Source organism: Staurois parvus, unplaced genomic scaffold (assembly GCF_062004578.1).
Source record: "Staurois parvus isolate SC_StPar_1 unplaced genomic scaffold, SC_StPar_1.0 ptg000014l, whole genome shotgun sequence".
Classification (NCBI taxonomy): Eukaryota; Metazoa; Chordata; class Amphibia; order Anura; family Ranidae; genus Staurois; species Staurois parvus.
The window spans coordinates 10,265,035-10,289,442 of NW_028317810.1; the positions used below are offsets into that span (position 1 = coordinate 10,265,035).

At 41.6% G+C, this 24,408-nt stretch overlaps 1 protein-coding gene across 3 annotated transcripts in view; it reads right to left on the reverse strand.

The window, feature by feature from the left end:
* Nucleotides 1-24,408, reverse strand: part of TAOK3 (TAO kinase 3) — a 413,079-nt gene that overhangs the window by 250,585 nt on the left and 138,086 nt on the right. For all 3 annotated transcript variants that reach the window (XM_089677299.1, XM_089677309.1, XM_089677316.1), the window contains 3 exons: nt 15,775-15,888; nt 6,365-6,456; nt 2,480-2,573 (listed from right to left, as the gene is read on the reverse strand). In XM_089677299.1, coding sequence (XP_089533425.1) covers nt 2,480-2,573; nt 6,365-6,456; nt 15,775-15,888 — 300 coding nt within the window. The remainder of the gene's footprint in view (nt 1-2,479; nt 2,574-6,364; nt 6,457-15,774; nt 15,889-24,408) is intronic.

The following is a 24,408-nucleotide window of genomic DNA, read 5'->3' on the forward strand; positions in this document are numbered from 1 at the left end:
AATTGGTACAAATCTTCCGTGAAAAACAGCAGAGGGGCTAAACGCTAGTGCTGGCAGTGAACGGGGCTGATCCTGCTAACACTGCATTTTTGGGGACACCATACAAAGGAGGCACTAGTATAGTTCTGTTCGTGATCAATATATTGATCTGTACAAACACTATACTAGTAATAGCGATGATTAGTGACCTATAGCGTGAGTGCGATAGTGTGTGGGCAATCTAATGCTAACTGACCGACCCTGGCTGGGAGGGGAGCTTACAGACCCCAACGCTATCTGATGTCGCTAGTGGCATTAATACAGTGATCAATGAAAAATTCTATATACTGACATTGTACTAATGGCACTGGGTGGGTGATAGGGTGATCAAAGGGTTAACAGGGGCGATCAAAGGGTTAAAATGTGCTAATCTAACATGTGTGAGTAAAAACACTACTTTTATAAAGTGTGGTGTTCTCTCTTTCCTCCCTAGACAGAGATGGGGGAGCAGCAGGGGGCACAGCCATGGTCGCTCCCCGAAATAGAAAGCGATGTAAAGGTACGTTGTTTTGCCCAGAGCCACTGCTTACCTGCACATTACGGGCAGGTGGTCAGCAATTAAAAAATAAAAATAAAAAAAAAAAGTACCAAAAAATTCTCAATACAGTATTTTTATATTATTTTGTAAATACTATTTTTTTTACACTTTGCAGGGGCAATAAAGGTTATTACTCCTGCAATGCAAAGCTTGCTTTGAACTTTCATGAATGAGTTAAATTCATGACAGTTCAAAATAATAGTGATCTGTGAGCTGGTTATATGGTACAAGGTGCTGTGTGGCCCCATATACCATGTGAGAGCTGTGGGCCAATCACAGCTCACCAGGAAGAGAAGCAGAGCTGTAATGAATCAGACTGAGTCCTAACAGCTTTGCCAACATTGTGGTCATGTGATCCCATAGCAATCACATGACCACCAGGTTCCGTTCACCGGGATCTTCATTCCACAGTGTCTGGTGGACACAGCGATTGCAAGGGGGAGCGCTCCCCTGTGCAGGTACACCCAGAGTGATGTACCCGTACGTCGCTTTCCCAGTAGCTGCTGCCCGTCCCGCAGTACATTGCGGGTGGGCAGGCAGCAAGTGGTTAATTTCCTTGAACATATTGAATATTCTTTGCAAAGTGAATTTTCCTTAAAAACTTTGTCTAAAAATTCACTGTGCAAAGTTACAAACATCAGAATCAGAAAATGTATTGTCATTTTACAAAAGCAATCATAAAATGAAACACAGTTGTAGCTCCCTCACATTAAAAAAAGGAATTCCACACTCAACATATAAAAACACTAAACCAAAAACAACATAAAAACTGCAATAAAAACAACTACCAATCAATTTATTCCACAAGACCTCTAATGTTCAAGAGCTGCACAGATCACAAACATGCCCTTCTCCATTAGTAAATCAACCAAAATGTGTGCACTTTTTCTCCAACTATACATTCAGAAATAACAGTTTGACAAAATTATGAACATTTTTATCTGTTTTAGTATCACGTTATAGAGGGAATTAACATAAATGTACATATCCAGTACATTGCTAACACACAGAGGTGAATAATAATTTCAGTTTACTTGTTTGAGTGTTTGTGAGGTACGATAAAAAATAAACCAAAAAGCCCTCTACTGTACAAATATAAAATGCAGTAGTCTCCTTAAAACAAAAGCAATTTACATGTCTCAATTCACATTAGTTAGCTCTTCTAACATTAAGGGCTTGTTTACACTTTAGACTGGGGGCAGTAAAATCCATGACCGCCCCCATCCCTCAACCCGCTCTGTTTTACTGCTGAGGCAGTAACTAGGAGTGTACACATGCGGCGGATGGAGCTACACTGCATCCGCCCACAATGCACTCGGTTGTCCAACATTTAGGAGGTAAAAACAGGCGGCGAGGAAGAGGCGGTACGGTGCCGCTCCACTGCAAGCCTATTACTCTCTGAGGAGTGATCTGAGCGCAATTTGCGCTTCAAACAGCAAAGCAGGTGTAAAAAAGGCCTAAGATAAGAAAATCTGAAAACTGTGGTATAATACTTGATCACTTTCAGCTAGAAAAGCAATTTTCTTATCAATGTTTGTGTTGAAGTATAACCAAACACAATGGAAACTGAAACAGGTTTCTGTAACACACTTCCAGCACCTATCTACAGCGCAAAGCATCATACAGGTGTAGGAGAACTTTAACTGTTCAAAACAGCCTTATCTCCAATTGAAATCTAAGTGAGGAAGATCTAGTGAATAATTCTCCCAACTGCAGAAACCTTATAACAAGCCTAAAAAGTGATTTTCTATTGTAGATGCCTCATATACTGGCAAAGTAGTTCCCTTTGGAGTCCATAGTATTCATTTTCCCCTAGAAACATTACTATAGTGGAATGTATATTTTAAAAATGAAAAATCTCAAGCATAATAATTATGTATACGTAAAATAGTGAGTACTTACCATTCATTGGACTGTAGTGTAGGGGACTCATTCTGGGCTATGTGATATAAGGCACTCATTGCGTTCATATTAAATAAAGGAGGCTTCCGTTCAGCTGTAAGCAAATGAAAAAAAAAAAGTCACATGAGCAAAAGGAAGAATGAGAGAAAAGCCAGGGACCTGAACTGCCAGCAAGGTGTTGCTTGTAAAAAGAAGAGCTCTTTAGTGTCGTCATACTATTTAATCCAATTATTTTAATCTCCTAGGTCATTCCAGGGAAGCCATTCCATGAAAGCTTTATTCTCTGTCCAAAACAGCACCTGAAACAATGGACCTTCACCTAACCAAGTGAAGCGTTCCTATGTGGGGAATGCAAGGTATACCACAAAAGCTCTTACAGCTTTGTTTTGAAACACATTCATGTGTGCAGAAGTCCATCTATTTTGAACAGTAATGCTAAACACATGCTGCACTTTTTCATTAGTTCTAGTGCAGGCTAGTTTGTTCTGATACTTTATCACACTAAATATTAACCATATTTATAATATTCATAATTGTCTTTAATTAATCAGAAACCTTTTTTTTTAGTTTGAAAAAAAAAATGTGCCTGAATCCTGTGATAACTATTTTTATTGCTGCTTGTAACTGGTGAAAAGTTAAAGCTACCTTATCACCTGAATTTACCTTTTCCACCAAACAAAAAAAAAACAAAAAAAAAACACATTTCTAAATTCAGCTTTGAAACTGCAAAGCATTAAATGTAACTCTTTTTGACCCAAACTATATCATCACAGTATTTGCTATGTCACATGTAGCGGCCATATAAAAACAGTCTGGACAAATTATACAGCAACAACTAGAAATACGTATCACCCATTTACAAACACCTGACTGGGCTGGACAGTCTTTGGTGACCCCAAAAAGTCTTTGTTATTTACCTGGTCAATAATTACAGTATTACTATATTTTTTACTTCTGGTGAAATCAGAGCTAGTATTCTATTCTGCACTCCTAATTATTACATATAGGATCTATATAGCAATAACAATTAGCATGGTGCTTTATATTTTAAACGAGACCGTACTGTTACAATATTATGCAAGACAAGGGGGTTAGGAGGCATTAGGTTTCCTCATACATATACTACTTATTTTACTTTGATGTGTATAAGATATACATAGTTCCCATATGTATACTGTATATGTCAGCATCTAAATGATTAGCCCTCTTGTGTCCCAGATCTGAGTCCTGAATCTGGGGGCACCCTTTGCATGTTCTTTCTGTGAATGAGAGGTTTCCTTTAGGTGCTTCAGTGTCTCACAACAAACCTCATTCAAGGGGTAGATACTAGTGTGAGTGGTTCTATGTACTTTACATAATGCTGTGTAATAAATTGATGCTATATAAATACAGGAATCTGATAATACAGCAAATTATGCAGGTCCTCAACTATGTATTCTCCATAGATATTAATGTAGCGGCTGACAGCTTAGAAGACTTTCCTTTTCACTTTCTTTATAAATGCTGTACAGTATATCATGAGGGTGGAGCCTAGCCGGTGACGTCACGCCGTTCGGGCCGCGTGGAGGCCAGCGGCCATCTTTATTGCAGTTTTTGCTGATGTGACTTATATGTGTATTCGCCAAATAAAGTAAAAAATACTACACTATCCAGATCTTTGTTTGGGCTCGTTTTATTACAAGCCACCCCTTTCAAGGTGGATTCCTGTTTTGGTGCCCCATACCTGCCACTGTGAGGTTTCCATGCTGGATGGATTAGTATCCATGATACCTGGATCATGACCCCCTGCTGGATGGATGAATAATTACCACTTGGAGAGAGATGACATGCTGATCACCTGTCATGCTGCTGGTTTGCCAGATGATCTGATTCTTGCCTTTTCCAGATCCTGATGACCAGGAGTGGTCTGACAACTCAAAGGCGCATACATTTGAGCTATCTTGATAGTGCAATATACACCCACTCACAGACACAGGAGTCACTGCTTTCACCATTACATGAATATTGGACATTATTTTACGTGATTTTATATCCAATTTATTTTATGTCACTTATTGCACTTTAAACGTCACCATCAAGACGTTTTACACTTGCTATTCTATTGAGCGCTCCACAGCGCATTTATATGAATATTTGGCACATTGTTTATTTTTATTCTAATTTTTAACTTGTTGCTGACCGCAGATAGCCAAATGACGGCTGCACTGCGGCCGGCCAGTTCTGAGTGGACGTCATATGACGTCCTCCCAGAACGCGCTCTCTTGCGCGCCCCAGGGGGCGCGCACTCGGCGATCTCCGTGATCGCTGTGTCCTACGGACACAGCTGATCACGTGATGTGGTAAAAGGTCAATCACAGCGGCCTTTTACCACGTGATCAGCGGTGTCCAATGACGCGCTGATCAGAGGGAAATGCAAGTGCCGGTTCTCGACTGCACTTTCCTCACGCTGTCAGATCGTGAGGAAAGTACTGCCGAGAACCGGCAGTTGTCAGAGCGAGGATCGGCACCGATCATCAGGGCACTGATGATCAGTGCCCTGATGATCGGTGCCCAGCAGTGGCACCCGCAAGTTTCGCCCACCTGTGCCCAGCAGTGCGCCCACTAGCTCCGCCCACCTGTGCCCAGCAGTGTGCCCACCTGTGCCCAGCAGTGCGCCCACTAGCTCCGCCCACCTGTGCCCAGCAGTGCACCCACCTGTGCCACTCTGCAGTGTCACACACCTGTGCCCAGAAGTGCCACCTACCTGTGCCCAGCAGTGCGCCCACTAGCTCCGCCCACCTGTGCCCAGCAGTGCACCCACCTGTGCCACTCTGCAGTGTCACACACCTGTGCCCAGAAGTGCCACCTACCTGTGCCCAGCAGTGCCACCCACCTGTGTCCACCCACCTGTGCCCACCAGTGCCACCCACCTGTGCCCACCAGTGCCGCCCAGCAGAGCTGCCAGTCAGTGCCACCAGTCAGTGTCCAGCGTTTGTGCCAGTCAGTGCCCAGCAGTGATGCCAGTCAGTGCCGTCTATCAGTACCCATCATCAGTGTCACCTATCAGTGCTGCATATTAGTGCCGCCTATCCGTGCCACCTCATTAGTGCTGTCTATCAGTGCCGCCTATCCGTGCCACCTCATTAGTTCTGCCTATCAGTGCCCTTTAGTGCTGCCTATCAGTGCCCATCAGTGTCGCCTATCAGTGCCCATCAGTGCTGCCTCATCAACGCACATCAGTGAAGGAGAAAAATTACCTGTTTGAAAAATTTTATAATAGAAACAAAGAAACTTTTTTTTTTTCAAATTTTTTGCACTTTTTTTTTTTATTTATAGCGCAAAAAGTAAAGCGCCCAGTGGCGATTAAATACCACCAAAAGAAAGCTCTATTTGTGAGAAAAAAATGATCAAAATTTCATATGGGTACAATGTTGCATGACTGCGCAATTGTCAAAGTGCGGCAGCGCTGAAAGCTGAAAATTGGCCTGGTAAATAAGGTGGTATAAGTGCCTGGTAGGCAAGTGGTTAACATAGCGCTGCATTCTCTGACAGTATATCATGACATGCCTTTATATGAGCATGACTTACTACAGAACACATTTTCACACTTGTACCCTATCTGCTTTTGAATGCAAAAGTTGCTGGGGCACACTTCATGCAACAACATGAAGAATTTGGTGAACTTACCTGTTAGTCCAACTGTGCAATGTGACAAATTAAGTGGTTTCAGAGATTAAACTGTTTCTAAAGCTGTCCCACTGTCAAAATACAAAAAGGCACAGTGGGGAGGATTCCCTCATCTACTTCAAATGTATGCATGGGGGAAATCAAGTCTTTTTTTTTCACTCAATCTGCTGGTTGAACGAAAAAAAATAAATGATCTATGGGCTGCCTTATGCTACTCACCTAATTCAATGCAAGTAATTCCAAGAGACCAGATATCAACTTTCCCTTCATACTGGCCTTCATCCATTGCTAAAATAACTTCTGGGGCCATCCTGAAAGCAAACAACCAAAAAGAAACTCTGTTAGTAGTGTCCATATATTTTCTTCTTCTACTATAGCCTTTCCCATGATTGAAATGACTAAAGGCATAAAACAGTATGCCATTGCAAATGCAACAATTCTATTTAACACCTGCATCTTGGTCTAAGAATTTATTTTGTATGCACATATCTGACTGTGTGATCTTTTTTTTTTTAGAGCAATCAATGTAGGATTGGTGGCCCTAAAATAGTACTACTGCTACTTACAGTTTCACAGCAGTATGACAATTAACAAGCCACAGCCCATCCTGAAGGAAAAAGCAATAACAATTGCCGGTCTACTATACTGGCACTTGCGATCAGTGTAAAAGGTAACCTTTGTCTCGGGAGTTTCTTCAGCCTTCAATAGCCATTATGGACACTTCAAAATGAGTGATTTAACACTGGTGATCAAGGTCAGTTTATGGGGTGCTTAAAAAACAAAACAAATACATATTGGGGGACATTTATCAAGTTAATTACTACTATTTGCAGTGTAAATTCTGTCTCTTTGCAATGTTAATTGCAACCAAATGCAGGGCAAACTGATTCTGTGCACTACTGAAACACATGCCATTCCTCTCACCATAATGTTTTTATTTCTTTAGTTATTCACATACAATAAACACATGCATAAGGTTTGAAACCAAGTGGTACATTGATTCAAGAGAATAATGTAACAGTAAACAGGTTATATAAAACACCACCGAAACATCCAGAAGGAACGAACAAACCAATAACAGTTATATTATACATCTTTGCAGGGACTATGGTGTCCCTAATAGTAGTCTCCACCTCCAGCCGCCAATTAACAAAAAGTACAGTAAAGTTTTTATTAAGCAGTTTAGAGTCAGCCTCCTCATAAGTTATTGCGCACCTTGAGGGAGGCGTGCAATTCTATAAGTAGTCAGTTAGGTCATGGAAGCCTCAACTAGGAACAAAAAGGAGGAGAGGCATCGCTGGCAATGTACTAAATCCCGAACTACAGTAGGACAACAGGAGGAAGAGAGGAAAAAAAAAAAAAAGGAAGAAAGAAAGAAAGAAAGAAGGTGGAGGAAAAAAAAAAAAAGAAAAAAGGAGGGCGAACATAGAAAGAATTGGAACCCCTAATATCTCCATAAAGAGTACTTGTCACTGCCCAAAGCTAACCCTTGTGATAGCAATAAAGTTAAAGGAAAAGAATAAAATTAAAATATATAATAAAATTATATATATTATACACATATACACATTACACACATTAACTTGGTTAACGTAATTTTCAGTTTACGAATAAAAATCCATTGAAAATAATGCCTCGGTTTACTAATTTTTTTTCGCAATACAAAGTGTACATCGGTGCCGATTTTTAAATGCAATTGCCGGCTTTTTTTTCCCTTCACTATAGCTCACAGAATTAGCGGTCACTTTCCCCAGAATTAAAGGAAACTTTGTTTCTTTTAAGAAACCAAAAGGAAACATTGTTTCTTTTAACTTGGGGAAATAAACTAAAAGGAAACTTTCTTTCTTTTAGCTGTGGGGAAGTGACAGCTGAATCTCTGAGCTATAGTGAAGAAAAAAAAAAAAAAGCGGTAATTACATTTAAAAGCTGGCACCATAATACATTTTTAAAAAATAGCGTGGGGTCCCCCCTCCCATCCATACCAAGCCCTTCGGGTATGGTATGGATTTTGAGGGGAACTCCCAAATGGCATGGGGGACCCCCCTAAAATGCATACCAGACTCTTATCCGAGCATGCAGCCTGGCAGATCACGAAGGGGGGGGGGGGCGGGACGGGACGAGTGAGCACCCCCCACCTGAACCATACCAGGCCACATGCCCTCAACATGGGGGGGTGTTTTGGGGCAGGTGGGGCTCTCCCCCCCCCCCCCAAAGCACCTTGTCCCCATGTTGATGGGGACAAGGGCCTCTTCCTCACAACCCTGGCCGGTGGTTGTGGGGGGTCTGCAGGCAGGGGGCTTATCAAAATCTGGAAACCCTCTTTAACAAGGGGGCCCCCAGATCCTGTCTACCCCCCTATGTGAATGAGTATGGGGTACATGGTCCGGCTACTCATTCACGAAAAACAAAGTGCAGTGTGAAAAAAGACAGGACACGGTCTTTGACAAGTCCTTTAGTAAAAGAAAAAAAAAATAAAAGAATGTCCCCCGCAGTAGATCCAACGTCAATCACGATGTCCGCTGCTGACCCGAAAAAAGAATAAAAAAAAAAAAAAAAAAAAAAAAAAAAAGGCTCCACTCCCAACAATGGTCCCCAACCGTCTGCCTGCTCCGGTGGTTTGACAGTTCTTACATATGTAAGGGGCGGGGCCATCCGGGGACATCACGCACGTGACCCCACCCCATCTGACATCAATAATGTCACATGGGGCGGGGTCACGTCATGCAACACTGTACATAAATGAAATTGATGTCCTTTTATTCCCACAAATAGACCTTTCTTTTGGTGGTATTTGATCACCTCTGCGGTTTTTACTTTTTGCATTATAAACTAAACAATACCGACAATTTTTTTTGGGGGGGAAAAAAAAAAACAAAAAAAAAAAAAACACAATATTTTTTATTTTCTACTATAAAACCTATCCAATAATAAAAAATTTATAAATCACATTTCTTCATAAATTTAGGCCAAAATGTATTCTGCTACATATTTTTGATAAAAAAAAATCCCAATAATTGTATATTGATTAGTTTGTGCAAACGTTATAGCATCTTCAAACTATGGAACATATACTGGACTTTTTTTTTTACCAGTAATGGTGGAGAACAGTGACTTATAGCGGGACTGTGATATTTCGGTGGACATTTTTACACTAACACTTTGTGGGAACCAGTGACACTAATACAATGATCAGTGCTAAAAATATGCATTGATCACTGTACTAATGACACTGGTTGAGAAAGGGTTAACATCTACGACAATCAAAGGGTTAAATGTGTGCCTAGCTATTTGTTTGGTGTACACTAGGTAATGCTTGTACTAGGGGATGTGAAGGATCATGTTCCCAGCTTTGCAGACATATGATCCTTCACTTCCCCACCTGTCAGAACAGCGCTTTGCCTTTTTTTCACAAAGGCAAAGACCTGTTCCTTCTCCTGCCCAATGATCGGCGGGTGCCTGCAAACATCTGTTCACCGGGACACACAGATCGACTTCTGCTGTGAGTGTTGACAGCAGAAGCGAGCCACTGTCACATGCGTGCGCCCCCCTATGGCAGGAGTGCAAAAATAACATATAAAGTATATACGTGATTCTGTGCAGGCGGGCCGCCCTGTCACAGTAAAACTGCTATATGGCGGTCTTCAAGTGGTTAATTAAGGCTCTCTTTTCATGATATTGTCTTGCAACAATGACATTTGTTTTGGCAACCCTTAGACAAGAAAATGAAACAAAACTAAACAATAAGCACTTTTATTTTTTTTTGACCAGTGTTACAAAAAAAAAAAAAGTGTTACTGCACATAAAATGTGTACATTTTATTTTGTAATTTGTCCTGCTTAAAAGGGAACTAAAATTATGACTCTGGTAATAAAGCATTGGAAAGCGATTTACAATTGAAATCAAGTGTTTTTTGTTTTTTAATTTTACACTTTTTTAAATGAGAAATGTGTACAAATTTGAACAAAACAAAAACAAAGAAAAGTTTAAAAAAGTGAAAGTTTACCTTTCACCCAGAAAATCTGGAAGGCGACCTAATACTGGACTCCCTCTCCCCATTCCCACTGTACTGGAGTGCCATACTCCTCTACTGTCAAACAATGGAATGCTGCTTCACTGATACAGGGATTTGAAATCCCTGTGGTCTAATCTCCTCTCCGTACTGATTAGCCAGTAAGGACCAGATGGACTCCAATTTGTCAGCACTGTCACATGGACAGCGCTGAAGAAATCAGAAACGGTCTAGCCAGTCCTGCAAGGAGAGAAGAGAAAGCTGCAGGGATTTCAAATCCCCAGATCGGTGATGCAGCATGCCGTTGTCTGACAGTGGAGGATCACTGTAACCCAGTACAGCGGGAACCAGGGGGCAGGATGGTGGAAAGGTGAACACTTTAAATTATTAATCGTGTGTCTCTGCAGAGCTGAGAACATGACCAGTCACTTCCTCTAGTAAAAGCACCACCTAGTCTACACCCAGCACAACACACACTTAACCCTTTGATCACCCTAGATGTTAACCCCTTCCCAACCAGTGTCATTAATACAGTGATTAGTGTCTTTTGTAGCACTGATCACTGTATTAGTGTCACTGGTTCCCACAAAGTGCCAGTGTAAAAATGTCTGCCGCAATATCACAGTCCTGCTATAAGTCACTGATTGGTGCCACTACTATAAAAAAATAAAATTCCAGTATATGTACCATACTTTGTAGACGCTATAACATTTGAACAAACTAATCAATATCATGTTTGGCAGGTGCTAAACCCATGACCATGACAGGAAATACCATTCCTGCTGTGGCTGCAACATGCTCAGCTCTGCAGAGACATCAGTGGCCACTGTAGCTAAGGGGGGTGTGTGGATGGGGTGGGATGGTAAAAACATGTCTCAACTATGGGGTTTTACCACCCCAAACTGCAAATGAACCCCAACTGTCCGGAGCCCCCTATAAGGCTGCTTTCACACTGATGTGCTGCAGTTTATCTGCACCGTGGGTGCAAAACATGCGTACATCTGTGACTTTCCTAAGTTAGCTTTACCATAGACTTCTATTATAACCTGCAAGCGTGGTGCACTTTCTGAAAGCACACCAAAACTCCTGAATGCAGGAATTTAGGTGTGCTTTCAGAAAGTACACCAAACCCGCAGGATATAATTGAAGTCTATGGCTAAGCACAGCAAACCCGCTGAAAAGCTGCAGGTACACTGCACTGCACCAGCGGTGTTGATAAATCACAGTGCATCAGTGCGATAGCAGCCCTGTATTACTATGCCCAGTGTATTAATTCACACTGGCCTGGAGATCTCTTATTTCCCTGCTGCTGGACAGGTAAGCAGAATTTCTTATTGCCATTATCATTGAAAGTGTAAGTAAAGGAAAATCCCATTAATTTGCAGAGATTTCCTCTTACTTCCTGTTTTGGCTGTGGGACAGGAAGTGAAGGTTATAACTCTTCCTTAACCACTTATGAACTCAGAAAGGCTCTCTAGTTCTGGGAGGGTGTCCATGGATGTTCTCCCATGTGCGTGTCCCCGTGGGGCATGCATCACAGCTCTCTGACCACAGTGTGCCTTGGCTCTTTACCATGTGATCAGCTGTGTCCAATCACAGGTGTCCCAGTGTAAATAAACAAAAGATCCTGTGTCTTTTACACGGTCTCTGTGTGAGGACAGATCTGATCTGTACAGGATCAGTGTGTGTTTACATACAATGTGATTTTTGCAGTGTAACACACCAGTGCAGCCTCTTCAGTGTCCTGATCAGCCACACCAGTGCAGCCTCATCAGTGTCCTGATCAGCCACACCAGTGCAGCCTCATCAGTGTCCTGATCAGCCACACCAGTGCAGCCTCATCAGTGTCCTGATCAGCCACACCAGTGCAGCCTCATTAGTGTCCTGAGCAGCCACACCACTACAGCCTCATCAGGGTCCTGAACAGCCATGCCAGTGTGGCCTCATCAGTATCCTGATCAGCCACACCAGTGCATCCATACCATTGCAGCCACACCAGTGTCCTGATCAGCCACATTAGTGCAGCCTCATCAGTGTCCTGAGCAGCCATCATTTTTAGATCCTCCCTCAGTTGTTTAAAGTGGTAGTAAACTTTTTAACATGTACTGTACCTACAGGTAAGCTTACCATCAGGCTTACCTGTAGGTACAATGAATATCTCCTAAACCTGGGGTCGGGAACCCGTCGATCACGGTCTACCTGCCGTCTGTGGGCAGGTGACAGGTAGACCGCGAACAGGTAACTGCAATGACAACCCCCACCTTTTAGTTGCCAGTCCCTCTCCCCACCTTTCCCCCAGCCTCCTCCGCTGCTGACATTCTCAGTGCACAACGTAGAATAGAAAAAAAGCAGGGCTCAAGACAGAGGGTGGGAGGAGGAGCTGACCAACTGAACTTTTCATATTAACCTGCAGGTGATTGGTTGCTAGGTCCGTCCTTGCACCCAATTACCAGCTTGTTAATATGAATGTCAGAAGGGGGCAGAAGACATTGTTGGGGGGGGGGGGGGCGGTTATGGAGGACACTGCTATGGGGGAAAGGGGGGGCAGAGGACACTATTTGGGGGGTGGGAAGTGATGTGCAGGGCCACCCCCATAGCAATGTCCTTTACCACCCTTCATATCGCCCCCCCCCCAGTACTGTCCTCTGAACCCCCTTTCCCCCATAGCAGTGACCTCTAGCCCCCCCCCCCCCCCCACACACACACACCAGCAGTGTCCTCTTCCCCTCTCCTCTTCCCTCCCATTGACAGGTATTTTAAAAATCTGAATTCCCAACAAGTGGCTGGGGATTCGGATTTTTCTGCTTAGGCAGCTGCCTTGTGGCGCCAGGGTAGTTGAGGGGGGGCAGAAAAATCCCAATCACCAGCAACTTGCTGGGAATTCCAATTTTTACAATACCTGCCTTACGACAATCCACTACCCCTGCCATCTTTGTTCCTCCTTTTTTCTGCTGCCTGGCCCTTCTCCCAAGTGCTCCCCTTTCAAATGAAAAAATTAAAAAAAATTTTGAAAAATATTGAAAAACAAAAATGTAAAAATAAAAACTGACACCAACCTCTGTCCTACTGACACTGTCCACTGCCCTGCTGACTGACACACCGTCCACTGCCCTGCTGACTGACACACCGTCCACTGCCCTGCTGACTGACACACCGTCCACTGCCCTGCTGACTGACACACCGTCCACTGCCCTGCTGACTGACACACCGTCCACTGCCCTGCTGACTGACACACCGTCCACTGCCCTGCTGACTGACACACCGTCCACTGCCCTGCTGACTGACACACCGTCCACTGCCCTGCTGACTGACACACCGTCCACTGCCCTGCTGACTGACACACCGTCCACTGCCCTGCTGACTGACACACCGTCCACTGCCCTGCTGACTGACACACCGTCCACTGCCCTGCTGACTGACACACCGTCCACTGCCCTGCTGACTGACACACCGTCCACTGCCCTGCTGACTGACACACCGTCCTCTGCCCTGCTGACTGACACACCGTCCTCTGCCCTGCTGACTGACACTGTCCATTTTTAATGTAGGCCAAGTTTGTATTTTTACAGTGCCATTTGTTTTATTACATTTTTCTACAATTTTCCTTGCTATTTAGTTAGGCCTCGGTAGTTATTTATTTTTTTATTGGCACTGCACCCCAGTGCTCTTTGATCTCTTTCATGTTGTTCAGGTAGATCTCCACCTCTCAAAGGTTGCCTACACCTGTCCTAAACATATACAGTTTAGGAGATATTAACATCAGCAACAGCCGATGAAGTCACCCACGCATGCAAAGTGGCACTCTGCATTCAGGGTATACATTGTGCAGTGAACTGCAAAGCACCATGCCATTCATACAGCCAGAACCCGCAAACCCAGAAGAAAGACCTGGTGAAGACTGAAACGCCAGGGAGCTGTGACAGTGCTGCGCTGGAGGGTTCCGTGTGCAAGTACGTCTGTCATAATGTGCCAGTATGCGGTACATACTAGTACATTATGACTTAAACCTGCAGGGGGCCTGCTACTGCTTTAAGCTAGTCGTACATGGCTAGATTTTCTCTTTCACTTAAATCTCTTGCTCACAGAAAACAGCATAGATGTAGGAATCTCCACCACCAGCTACTGTATTCAGGCTGCTACATCACCCAGTTATCTGAACATCCAGTTCGTGACTGCATCTTAGCCCAAGTTCACATCAAGCCCGACTTTGAAATCGTGCGACTTACAGTTAAGTCGCACAATTTCAAATTCAGGGGACATGCCGATTTCAAGTGCGATTTGCAAGACAGCTGTCTATGCAAATCACACAAAAAGTAGGGCATGTACTACTTTAGAAATCGGTGCGGTTCCAGCTTGGACAGAGCTGCACCGATTCCTAAAGTAGTACATGCACTACTTTTCGTATTGACCACTGTAATTGTGGACAATAGGGTGCAACTTGGCAAGTCGCCTGGCATGCAAATCGCATGCCAAGTCGCATTCGAAGTGACCGGGGGCCTAAAGTATTTTTTGTTCCTAATCTTTAAAGTTTGAGAAATTTAATTGTAACTATGTATTAACAACTGAAACTGTTGTTTTATAAAATTGATTTTCCTGCAGTAGTTGTTTACTATATGATATAGACAGACAGAGAAGCAGGTGGATTGACAAGGCAAAACAGAGCTAGAGGTGTAAATGTATATAAAAGTGCTATTTTATAGAAAAATGTATGTCCAATAGTGAAGAAACTCCTGGTACAAACTGCACTAAATACACGTAACTAGAAAGGAGACAAGGTTTTTATAAATTTATACTTTAAATATCAAAAACATTTTCAAATTTGGGTTAAAATTATGTTAGACTGTCAAGGCTTTATTTTGGTGTGATTGTTTTTTTTTTTTTAATGTATTTTAGAAACAACAAAAGAAGAAATATCAGGAAAAATAACAAGCTGAGAGGAAGAGTGCACAGAACAAGGAGATGAGCTCGCTATTTTATTAGTGGGCTTCTTCCACTTTCACTGTGCAGTCAAAAGGTGGAGGTGGGGAGAGGACCTGTAATGCTGGCCACAGACGAGATGTTTATCGGCCGAATTTTCGGGCGATAAAAAAAAAAAAAAAAAAAAAAAAAAAAAAAGTCGTTGCTGCCACCAATGCTTATGAAAAACAGAAGTTTTTCATAGATTTTCCAGCATGACGGATAAAAAGAAACGAGAAGAACTGCGAAAATCGGCCGACGACATTGCCCCACTAACGGTGTAAATATTGGCTGATTATTCATTTGGCCGATAAACATCCCATCTATGGCCTGCATAAGTGAAAATGAAAATGCACCAAAGATGATTAGCTTCTCTCCTCTGCCAGACAGGGCTGTGCTGTGGGACAGAGCTGTAGAAATCCCAGAACTGAATTTACAAATGCTTTAGCAGTCAGACCAGTTTTCATATATGTATTTCATACCTGTTTATTTAGCTGGTTGCCTGTAATTTAGCTTTAATATTTCTTAAACTACACAGCAGAGATCTAAAATTAATTGTTACATTTCCTAAAACAGTCACCCAATATATTGTATGGAGAAGTACAGTCCAAAATGCCTGAAACATCCTCCTTATCAAGGATGTACATTTATTTCTATATCTTACCAGTATGGCGTTCCCACAAAGGAGTTTGCAGGTGATGCTATAGACGCAGATCCAAAGTCTGCTAATTTTACCTGACCAGGCTCAGTAAGCAGTATATTTCCAGCTTTAATATCCCTAAAAAATAACAAAGGGAATAATGACAACATATATGTTAGTGGCATCTTATAAAATTTGTAAACTCCTATAAAATTGTAAACTCCATCATCATAAGTGAAAGTACAATCTTTTCTTTTAAATATAAACATTTAAAGTAATTAATGCAATAACAAAATCCAAGCATACAAACAGAGAAAGCAAAAAAAAAAACCAATACAATCACTGTTTTCAATAAGTACCTGATGTAAACTGCAAAAATAAAGTCACAGTGAGCATTCGTGCTCTACCATGTAAAATAGAGACTACAAAAGCAGAAACCTAACAAAAATTTTCATGCACCAAAAAAAAAAGGGCAAAAAAATTGAATTTAACTATACACTGGCCAGTCCACTGATTGCTGTAGCCTCACTATGAAACCTGTGGCTCACCAAGCTCTCTGATGTGGCCTGCGACTTTCTGCTCCGAGATGTTGGGTTGGCAAGCCCAGATCATGGGTTGCCGACCCGCCATCCCGGAGCATCAGTGTGGATCTGTGGATGAAGAAGGAAGCAAGCAGCTGCAAAGGGAGCAGGAGTCACATAAGCATCCTCTATAGTGATGGCTCCAGAAAGTGCAGGATAAAAGGTCAGTTTATAAATATCACAGTAGCAATGGGCATATTTATTATCTTTTTTTTGCAATGGGCATATATGAGCAATGGGTATAGTTTAGTAATGGCTATTAGGCTGCTATTACACCAATATGCAGGTGCACCACAGTGCACCTGCGGCTTTCTGCGGGTTACCTGCACTGAGCCATAGATTTCTATGAAATCCTAGGCTTTGGTGTGTTTTCTGAAAGTGCACCAAAACTCCTGAATGCAGTAGTTTGGGTGTGCTTTCAGAAAGTGAACTACACACCTGCAAGATATAATAGAAATGTAAGGCAAAGTGTAGGTAACCCGCAGGAAAACCACAGGTGCACTGCGCTGCAGGTAAATCACAGCACATCAGTGTGAAAGCAGCCTCCATATGGGGCTCAGAACAGTAAGCGTTCCTTTACATTTGTGGTTTGAGGGGGGGGGGGGGGATGGGGTTAAAACCCCATGGTTGATTGTGGCCCGTGACTGGTTATCCTACAACTTAAGTAGCCCTCACTCTTCAAAAGGTTAAGCACCCTTGCCATAGCATCTAGTGTGGATCCTGGCCGCCCTCCCCTTCCCCTGCAATCCGCATCTGTCACTTGTGGTAGCTTTCTCAGACATACTATGGTGTAGGCAATATCTATAGTGATTGGTAAGCGTAATGAGAACATGTCTGATAAGAAAGTGTAAAGCTGAGTACACACTGGTTTTGCTTTTCAGCCAGTGAGCTGGAATCCATGTGGATGCAGAAATCCCCCTTATGGAGACATTGTATTCGGACAGCCCTGAATGTACAAGCACTAGCCTGGAAGGTACTAGGTACCACTGGTAGAAATGCTGGGGGGGGGTTGAAAGTGATTTCTCAGCAAAATAAAGCATGGAGACATGAATGGATGGGGGAGTTTGCTTTGAATCCTAAAAAAATTAATTACAGTGTTTTTGGTTTGTATAACAATCATCCCAACACGATCAAGCAACCTAATATTTAATCTCTCCCCTCTTACTAACCTGCTGACCTTTAACCTGACCCAAACCCTCCTACATAAATTGTACCCGTTTATCTGAAGCTCTCTCTCCTCTACAGTTGTTCAAAGTGCAAAATTTATAGAGCTAGTCTGAGCTTTCAGAAAGCAGGGGGAGGGAGCTGAAATTACATTCTGCAGAAAAGCTCCAAGAACTGACTGGAGAGAAGGGACACATTCCCCCTTCACAGAGTACACAGGAACAGGGCTACAACTGTCAAATCACAGGCTGTGTGCTGGAGCTCCCTCCCTTTTCATCTTTTTACTTCTGTCTCAGGAAAACCTGTGAGAAGTGATGCAGATAGCATAGAAATAGGACAGCAGAGAGAAATGATACATTGTGTCTGGACAGAGACAGGTACACGCAAATGAGGGATATGCTTTGTTCAAATTTCATGTAAGAGATTCACAGTCACTTTAATGCTAGCTCTGAGGTGTCAACTATATACAAAAAGGAGCTGTTAAGGTGGAAAATATAATGATTCATGAAATAAAAAAAACAGACACAAAAAAGAACACTTAATTGCTAAGTGTTAATTTTAAGTGGATATTGTGATTTTTTTTTTTGTAACTTTAGTAAATTATTATTTGAGATATATATATATATATATATATATATATATATATATATATATATACATACACACATATATACATACATACATACATACACACACATACATATATTATATATATATATATTTTTTTTTTTTGTCTTATGAAAAGTGTATTAAAGGATTCAGGATTTTTCACTACTAGCCATTCAGGCAGAAAAGGTCGACAGAAGCGGTTTACACCAACATCTGCTTTTCATGTTCATATGGTGAGCAAATGGCACAGATCATGCCTCACTCCATATTCTTAGGGAACAATAACTGAACAATATTCCTGGAATGACGACAGTCCAAGTTAGTTCTCCTTTAAACTGAATCTGAATATAGCTTCCTAAACATTTTTAAAATTATGAGAACATACAAATAAAAAAAGAGAAGATCAAGAAAATGATTAGATGTTTAACTGCATGTACCCCAAACACTGCAATAATCATTTCCACTAGAGGGGGCTGCAGTCATGTCTATCTGGCTTGTTCCTTTTCACGCATCAGGATTTTAAAGTCCTGGGAAAGTTATGTAATGAAGCGACGGCATACAACACAGACCCTTTATATATTTTAGGTTGTTATAAATGTTTAATTTTCACTGTAATTGTTATAAATTGCTGTGAGAAAGCTTTAAATAATTATAATGCAGCGTTACACAACTCTAGTGCTTCATGGGCCTAAAATAGTCCAGAATTTTAGATCTTTATTTTTCTTAGTGAACACAAAAAAAACATTTTAATGGTACCTGTAACCCCAAATCATAACTTTGTTTTTGTAAAAGGGCAGTTCATAACATTTATAGATACATACTGTATGTATACTTTTCAGGTGATCATGAAATTGAAAGATAATGGAGATAAAATGAAAGATAACGGAGATAAAATTATTAACGGGGTCTCAGGAATTTTGATCATCACAAGGTTTTCAAACAGGTATATTTTTGGTGTACATTTGAGGTTCCCATCTTTCCTCTATATAAAAATATGTTTCTTGCCTAGTGTGTGTCATATCCAAACTGCAAGGGGATAGTTACTTACAGGTTTGGGTTTATTACTCAATCTGCATGTCCATGGCTACATGTCTGCAAGTAATAAGGTTCCAGGCACATTTATGAACTTCCAGAGTGATAATACGTTCCCTTATGGGCCATTATCATTAACATAACAGCTCATTTCTAGACTGCTGTTCCAATACCTAGAAACCAATGTATTCCGTCAGTTGTTTGTACACCTAGGCTATTTATGTATGAAACCCCCTTTTTAGACCAAGAAACAACTTTAATCTCCTCTAGTTAAGAAAGGATGTAAGTACAAAGCAGCCTCAATTTGCAATCAACCAATTACTGTCAAAGCTTTTATCAGTTCTGATAAATTCTAGGGTGGACAGTACTAACTCACACTGAACTCAAGTGAAGTGGATGTATGCATTACACAACTGCCATGACTGTCCTCTATTGTGACATCCTTTGTAATCAAAATGAACAATACCCAGTCCCTCCCAGAACATGACCCTAATTGTTTGGTCACTTCCTGAGCCAACAATTGGAGCCCTTCACTCACCCAAATAGAAGGGAAGGTTTTGCCCCCTGGTGAAATGCTGCCCATTCACTCCCTGGGACAAGAGAGATGACCTTATGGGGTTTATTTACTAAAGCTGGAGAGTGCAAAATCAGACTCACTTCTGCATAGAAACCAATCAACTTCCAGGTTTCATTGCCAAAGCTTCATTGAACAAGCTGAGGTTAGAAGCTGATTGGTTTCTATGCAGAAGGGAGTCTGAGTTTGGACTCTCCAGCTTTAGTAAATAAACCCCTGTGTGTCTATTCAGTTCTCCAGCTCTCCAGAAAGAGAACCAGTATACATATTGCTTAGGGGTGCATTTCAGACCATTTCACATAATAACGGTCAGGAAATACATATACTCTTATACCCCTTATAACCACAGGAGGAGGACCGCAAGCCACTATGTTTTACTCTTATCCAGTCACCCAAAGCAACAACAAACAGTTGTTGCACTCATGAGATCCCACATATGTAGTTTATGCAAGAGTACAACAAAACATCTTTTTTAATAGACTGGTGTAGCATAGATGTCGGGTGTCCTCTCCTCTTGAACTCACTTGCAAATAGGACGTAACCGGATTCATAATTCATTTTTTTCTCATTTTCCTTTTAAATTAACTTTGTATCCTTTTAAACAGCATAATACATAGCTCTGGCCAAGTTATTTAATACCCAAGAAGATCTGGAAAAAAAACTCCATAGAGAGAAAACTGCTTACAGGATAAAGTTCACTTTTTAGACAAAAATAATAAATACACATTTGTTTGCAGGTAAAAAAAAAAAAAGTGCATTTATTATTTTTGTCTACAGGAGCCTGCAAAGCATTGCACCAGCGATCAGTTGATCAGTGATGTCATGCAGGTCTCCTGCAGACCTGTTACAATATCTACTTGCCGTACGGGATGTACGAGCAAGCAGATATTATGACAGGAAGCTTCAATGAACTATCACGGCGCTCCACAGTGCCGTGGTAATTCATTGAAAACTGCAAGCCATGAATGAATGATGCAGCTGTATGGACGGAACCCAGGGGCGGACTGACAACTCATGGGGCCCCCGGGCAATAGGGGATCATGGGGCCCCTGTGTCCTTGCCCAAACTCAAAAAAGCCTATGAAAAAGGTACCAGGGGCATCTCATGGGGCTCCTACTGACCCCGGGCCCTCGGGCAGTGCCCGAGTTTCCAAATGGTCAGTCCGCCCCTGGTGGAAACCCACACAGCTGCACTGTTTTCAAATTTAACAGATAGTACGGGGAGACTTCTCCCCATATTATCTGTCAGAGGGAGGGGGGGGGGGGGGCGGCTAAAGGAACATTTTATATGTTCCACCCTAAAAATGAGTGGAACATGTAACATGTTCCCAAAGGTGAACTTACCCTTTAAAGTGGAACTAAACCCATTGATTTAACGGTTTCAAAAAACAGCTACATTCCTGGCACGTTCCGGGAGTGCTGTCACATTTGCTTTGTGCTGTCAACCATACTGTCAAACCATCAAATGGCTGGTGTCATAACTGATCATAAAGTGCAGTATCATGGCAGTTGCAGATCAAACAGAGGCTCAACCTGGGTACACACAACAGTATATGGAAATCGGGTGAACGATCGTCCGGTTTTCATTAATGTTTCACAGCAAGCCAAACCCAAGGATGATACTAATTGTTCAAAAATTCTTGGACAAAGGATTTTTTTGTTTTCATTAGAAACGTATAGTAGATTATTGCTGTTTATTGTTTCTGATCATGCGCAGTCTTTCGTATCAGATTTTTCCCATACGAAAATAATAAACATTGAACGAAAATAGTTAACTGTTTACGTGCAAAAAAAATTTTGGAATTTGTCTCTTACTATACGAAATCAAATGAGCGATCGTTCCTTGTATGGAATTCTTCCGATATTCTCATAGTGTGTACTTAGGATGGCAGATGGGCTGAAAACAATTGGATTGTTTAGTTCCGCCCAACTGAACTTTTACTTTAAAGGAGTTCTACAGTCACAGCACTTTTTTTCGATAACATCAGCCTTGTAGTAGGCATACAAACGATAGTTAATTTGACAATCCAGTATAAGCAAACATGAAAATCTCCTTTCATGTTGTCTGCTGGTCAAAAATCCCCTTTCAAGTTGTCATCTTTTTACTGGCTCTTTTCACAACTTCCTAGATTCCCTGCCTGCTTAAAGGATAAGTTCACCTTTGGAAACATATTACATGTTTCCTCCAATTTTAAGGTGGAACATGTAACATGTTTCCCCAGCCGCTCCACTGCATCTAGTGAGAAGTAGTGGGGGATCTTTTCCCCCGCTAGCCGTCACTGTTTAAATAAAAAACGCTCCGTCAACCTGACCACGTAATTCATTCAGAGTTCCGTGAATGGGAAACTACAAGTACTGGCAACCTTTGCGGCTGTCAGGTTGTAGCTCTCAAGGAACTACCACGGTACTGTTGAGGGCTGTGGTAGTTCATTGTCTCTTCATGTCAGTGTGTATCTGCCTGCTAGTACAAAAAAAAAAAAAAAGATGTGCATTTATTTTTTTAAAGGTGAACTTTACCTTTAGGTGGAAGTTTAGTCAGAAAAGTAAGTCCTGACAGCTATATCTGAAAAAGGGGCCAGCATGACATAATCTGTGTAAAACATTAAAAATAAATGCCTATGCTGTCTACAATCAGGTTAGGCCATGTCTCACCCTTCACTGCACAGCCTCAGCTTTCCTGTATTCTCACTGTGCAAATAATCAGTGAGTCACTAGAGGCTGATTTGCTGACAGCCTAAAGATTTACTGCTGATAAGGGGGAGGATACTGGAATGACACAGACTGCTGAAAGAACACAGATCAGAAGGGAAAAAAGGAAAGCAGGAGAGGTGCAGGGTAAACTTTGCTGCCAAGGAGACACAAAAGAGTCAAACATACAAGAATAGTGCCTGATGTTATCTCCCCGATATTTTCTCCTTTCCCCCTTGGTAGCAGAAGCCTGTGAATTTCAGCACTGCAAAGCTTCTATCGGCCTCTCTAGGTAAGCCAAGACATACAATCATGGCTAGAAATGCACACATTTCAAATACATAAAAGTAACAGATGGTTTTGGAGACCAAGAAGAGGGGCTTCAACAAAATGTCGGCCTTCAGCTAGACGAAACAGATGCAATACTGGAAGCAATTTACAACACACTCTAATTTTGGCAGCAAAAATTTTAATGGGAAAGTTTGCTCTTTGTCAACCACTTGAGCTCCAGCAGGTTTTACCCCTTCAAGACCGGGGCATTTTTTGCTATTCAGTAAAACTTTAACTGGCAATTGCGCAGTCATGCAACACTGTGCCCAAATTAAAATTATATAATGTTTATCACACAAATAGAGCTATATTTTGGTGGTATTTGATCATCACTGTTTTATTATACAAATGAAAAAAGACTGAACACTTAGAAAAAAAACAAAACAAAAAAAACCCCAATATCTTCTAGTTTCTGTTATAAAACATATCCAATAAAAAAAATCAAAAACTCAAATTTCTTAATAAATTTAGGCCAAAATGTATTCTGCTACATATCTTTGAAAAATTCTTAGAAATGTATATTAATTGGTTTGTGTGAAAGTTATAGCACTTCAAACTATATATACAGTTGTGCTCAAAAGTTTACATACCCTGGCAGAAATCATGACATTTTGGCACAGATATTAAAAATATGATTCATCATGTCCCCCCCCCAAAAAAAATTAATTTTCTTTTATTTAACCCCTTAACACCAGCTCCTCCCGGCCCTTTAAGAAGTTTCTGATGCCAGGAGGTAGAGCATAGTTTCTGATCACCCTAACTAGATGTCAGAAGATCAGAAAGCTCCCGATCGCAAGCAGAAATCGGGAGCTTTCCGATTGGCTGCTGGTAATAATGGTGTTTACATTCTGGTACGCATATATGTGGCCTCTCAACGTTAAGGCCCACCCACCAGGAGGCCGCAAATATGCGTACTGTCAGCAGGAAGAAGTTAAGGATAGTGATCATATGAAGCCATTTCATTTTCACACAGTTGTTTGGCGCCTTTATAAATCATAAATTACAAAAATCAACCAAATGGCTCTGTTCAAAAGTTTACACACCCTGGAATGTTTGGCCTTGATACAGACACACAGGAAGGCACACACAGGTGAAAATGCCAATTAAAAGTTAATTTCCCACACCTGTGGCTTGCAATTAGTGTATGTGTATAAATAGTCAAGGAGCTTGTTCGCTCTCACGTGGATGTACTAAGCAGGCTAGATACTGAGCCATGGGGAGAAAAAAACAACTGTCAACAGACCTGCCTAACCAAGTAATGGAACTTTATAAAGATGGAAAAGGATATAAAAAGATCTCCAAATCCTTGCATATGCCAATCACTTATTAAGAAAATGTGTGAATCTCTTGATACCAAGCCATCGTCTGATAGATGAAGAAAGATTGAAGTCACAACTGCCAGAAGAATTGTTCGGGATACAAAAGGAAAACCCACAGAGGTAACCTCAGGAGAAATACAGGCTGCTCTGGAAAAAAAAGACAGTGTGGATGTTTCAAGGAGCACAATAGGACGATGAGCTATATATGGTCAAGTTGGTAGAAAGAAGTCATTACTGCGCCAATACCTCAAAAAAAGCCCAGTTACAAAACGGCTGACAACATCTTGACAAGCCTCACAGCTTCTGACACACTGTAATCTGGAGTGACCAGATCAAAATAGAGCTTTATGGTAACAACCATA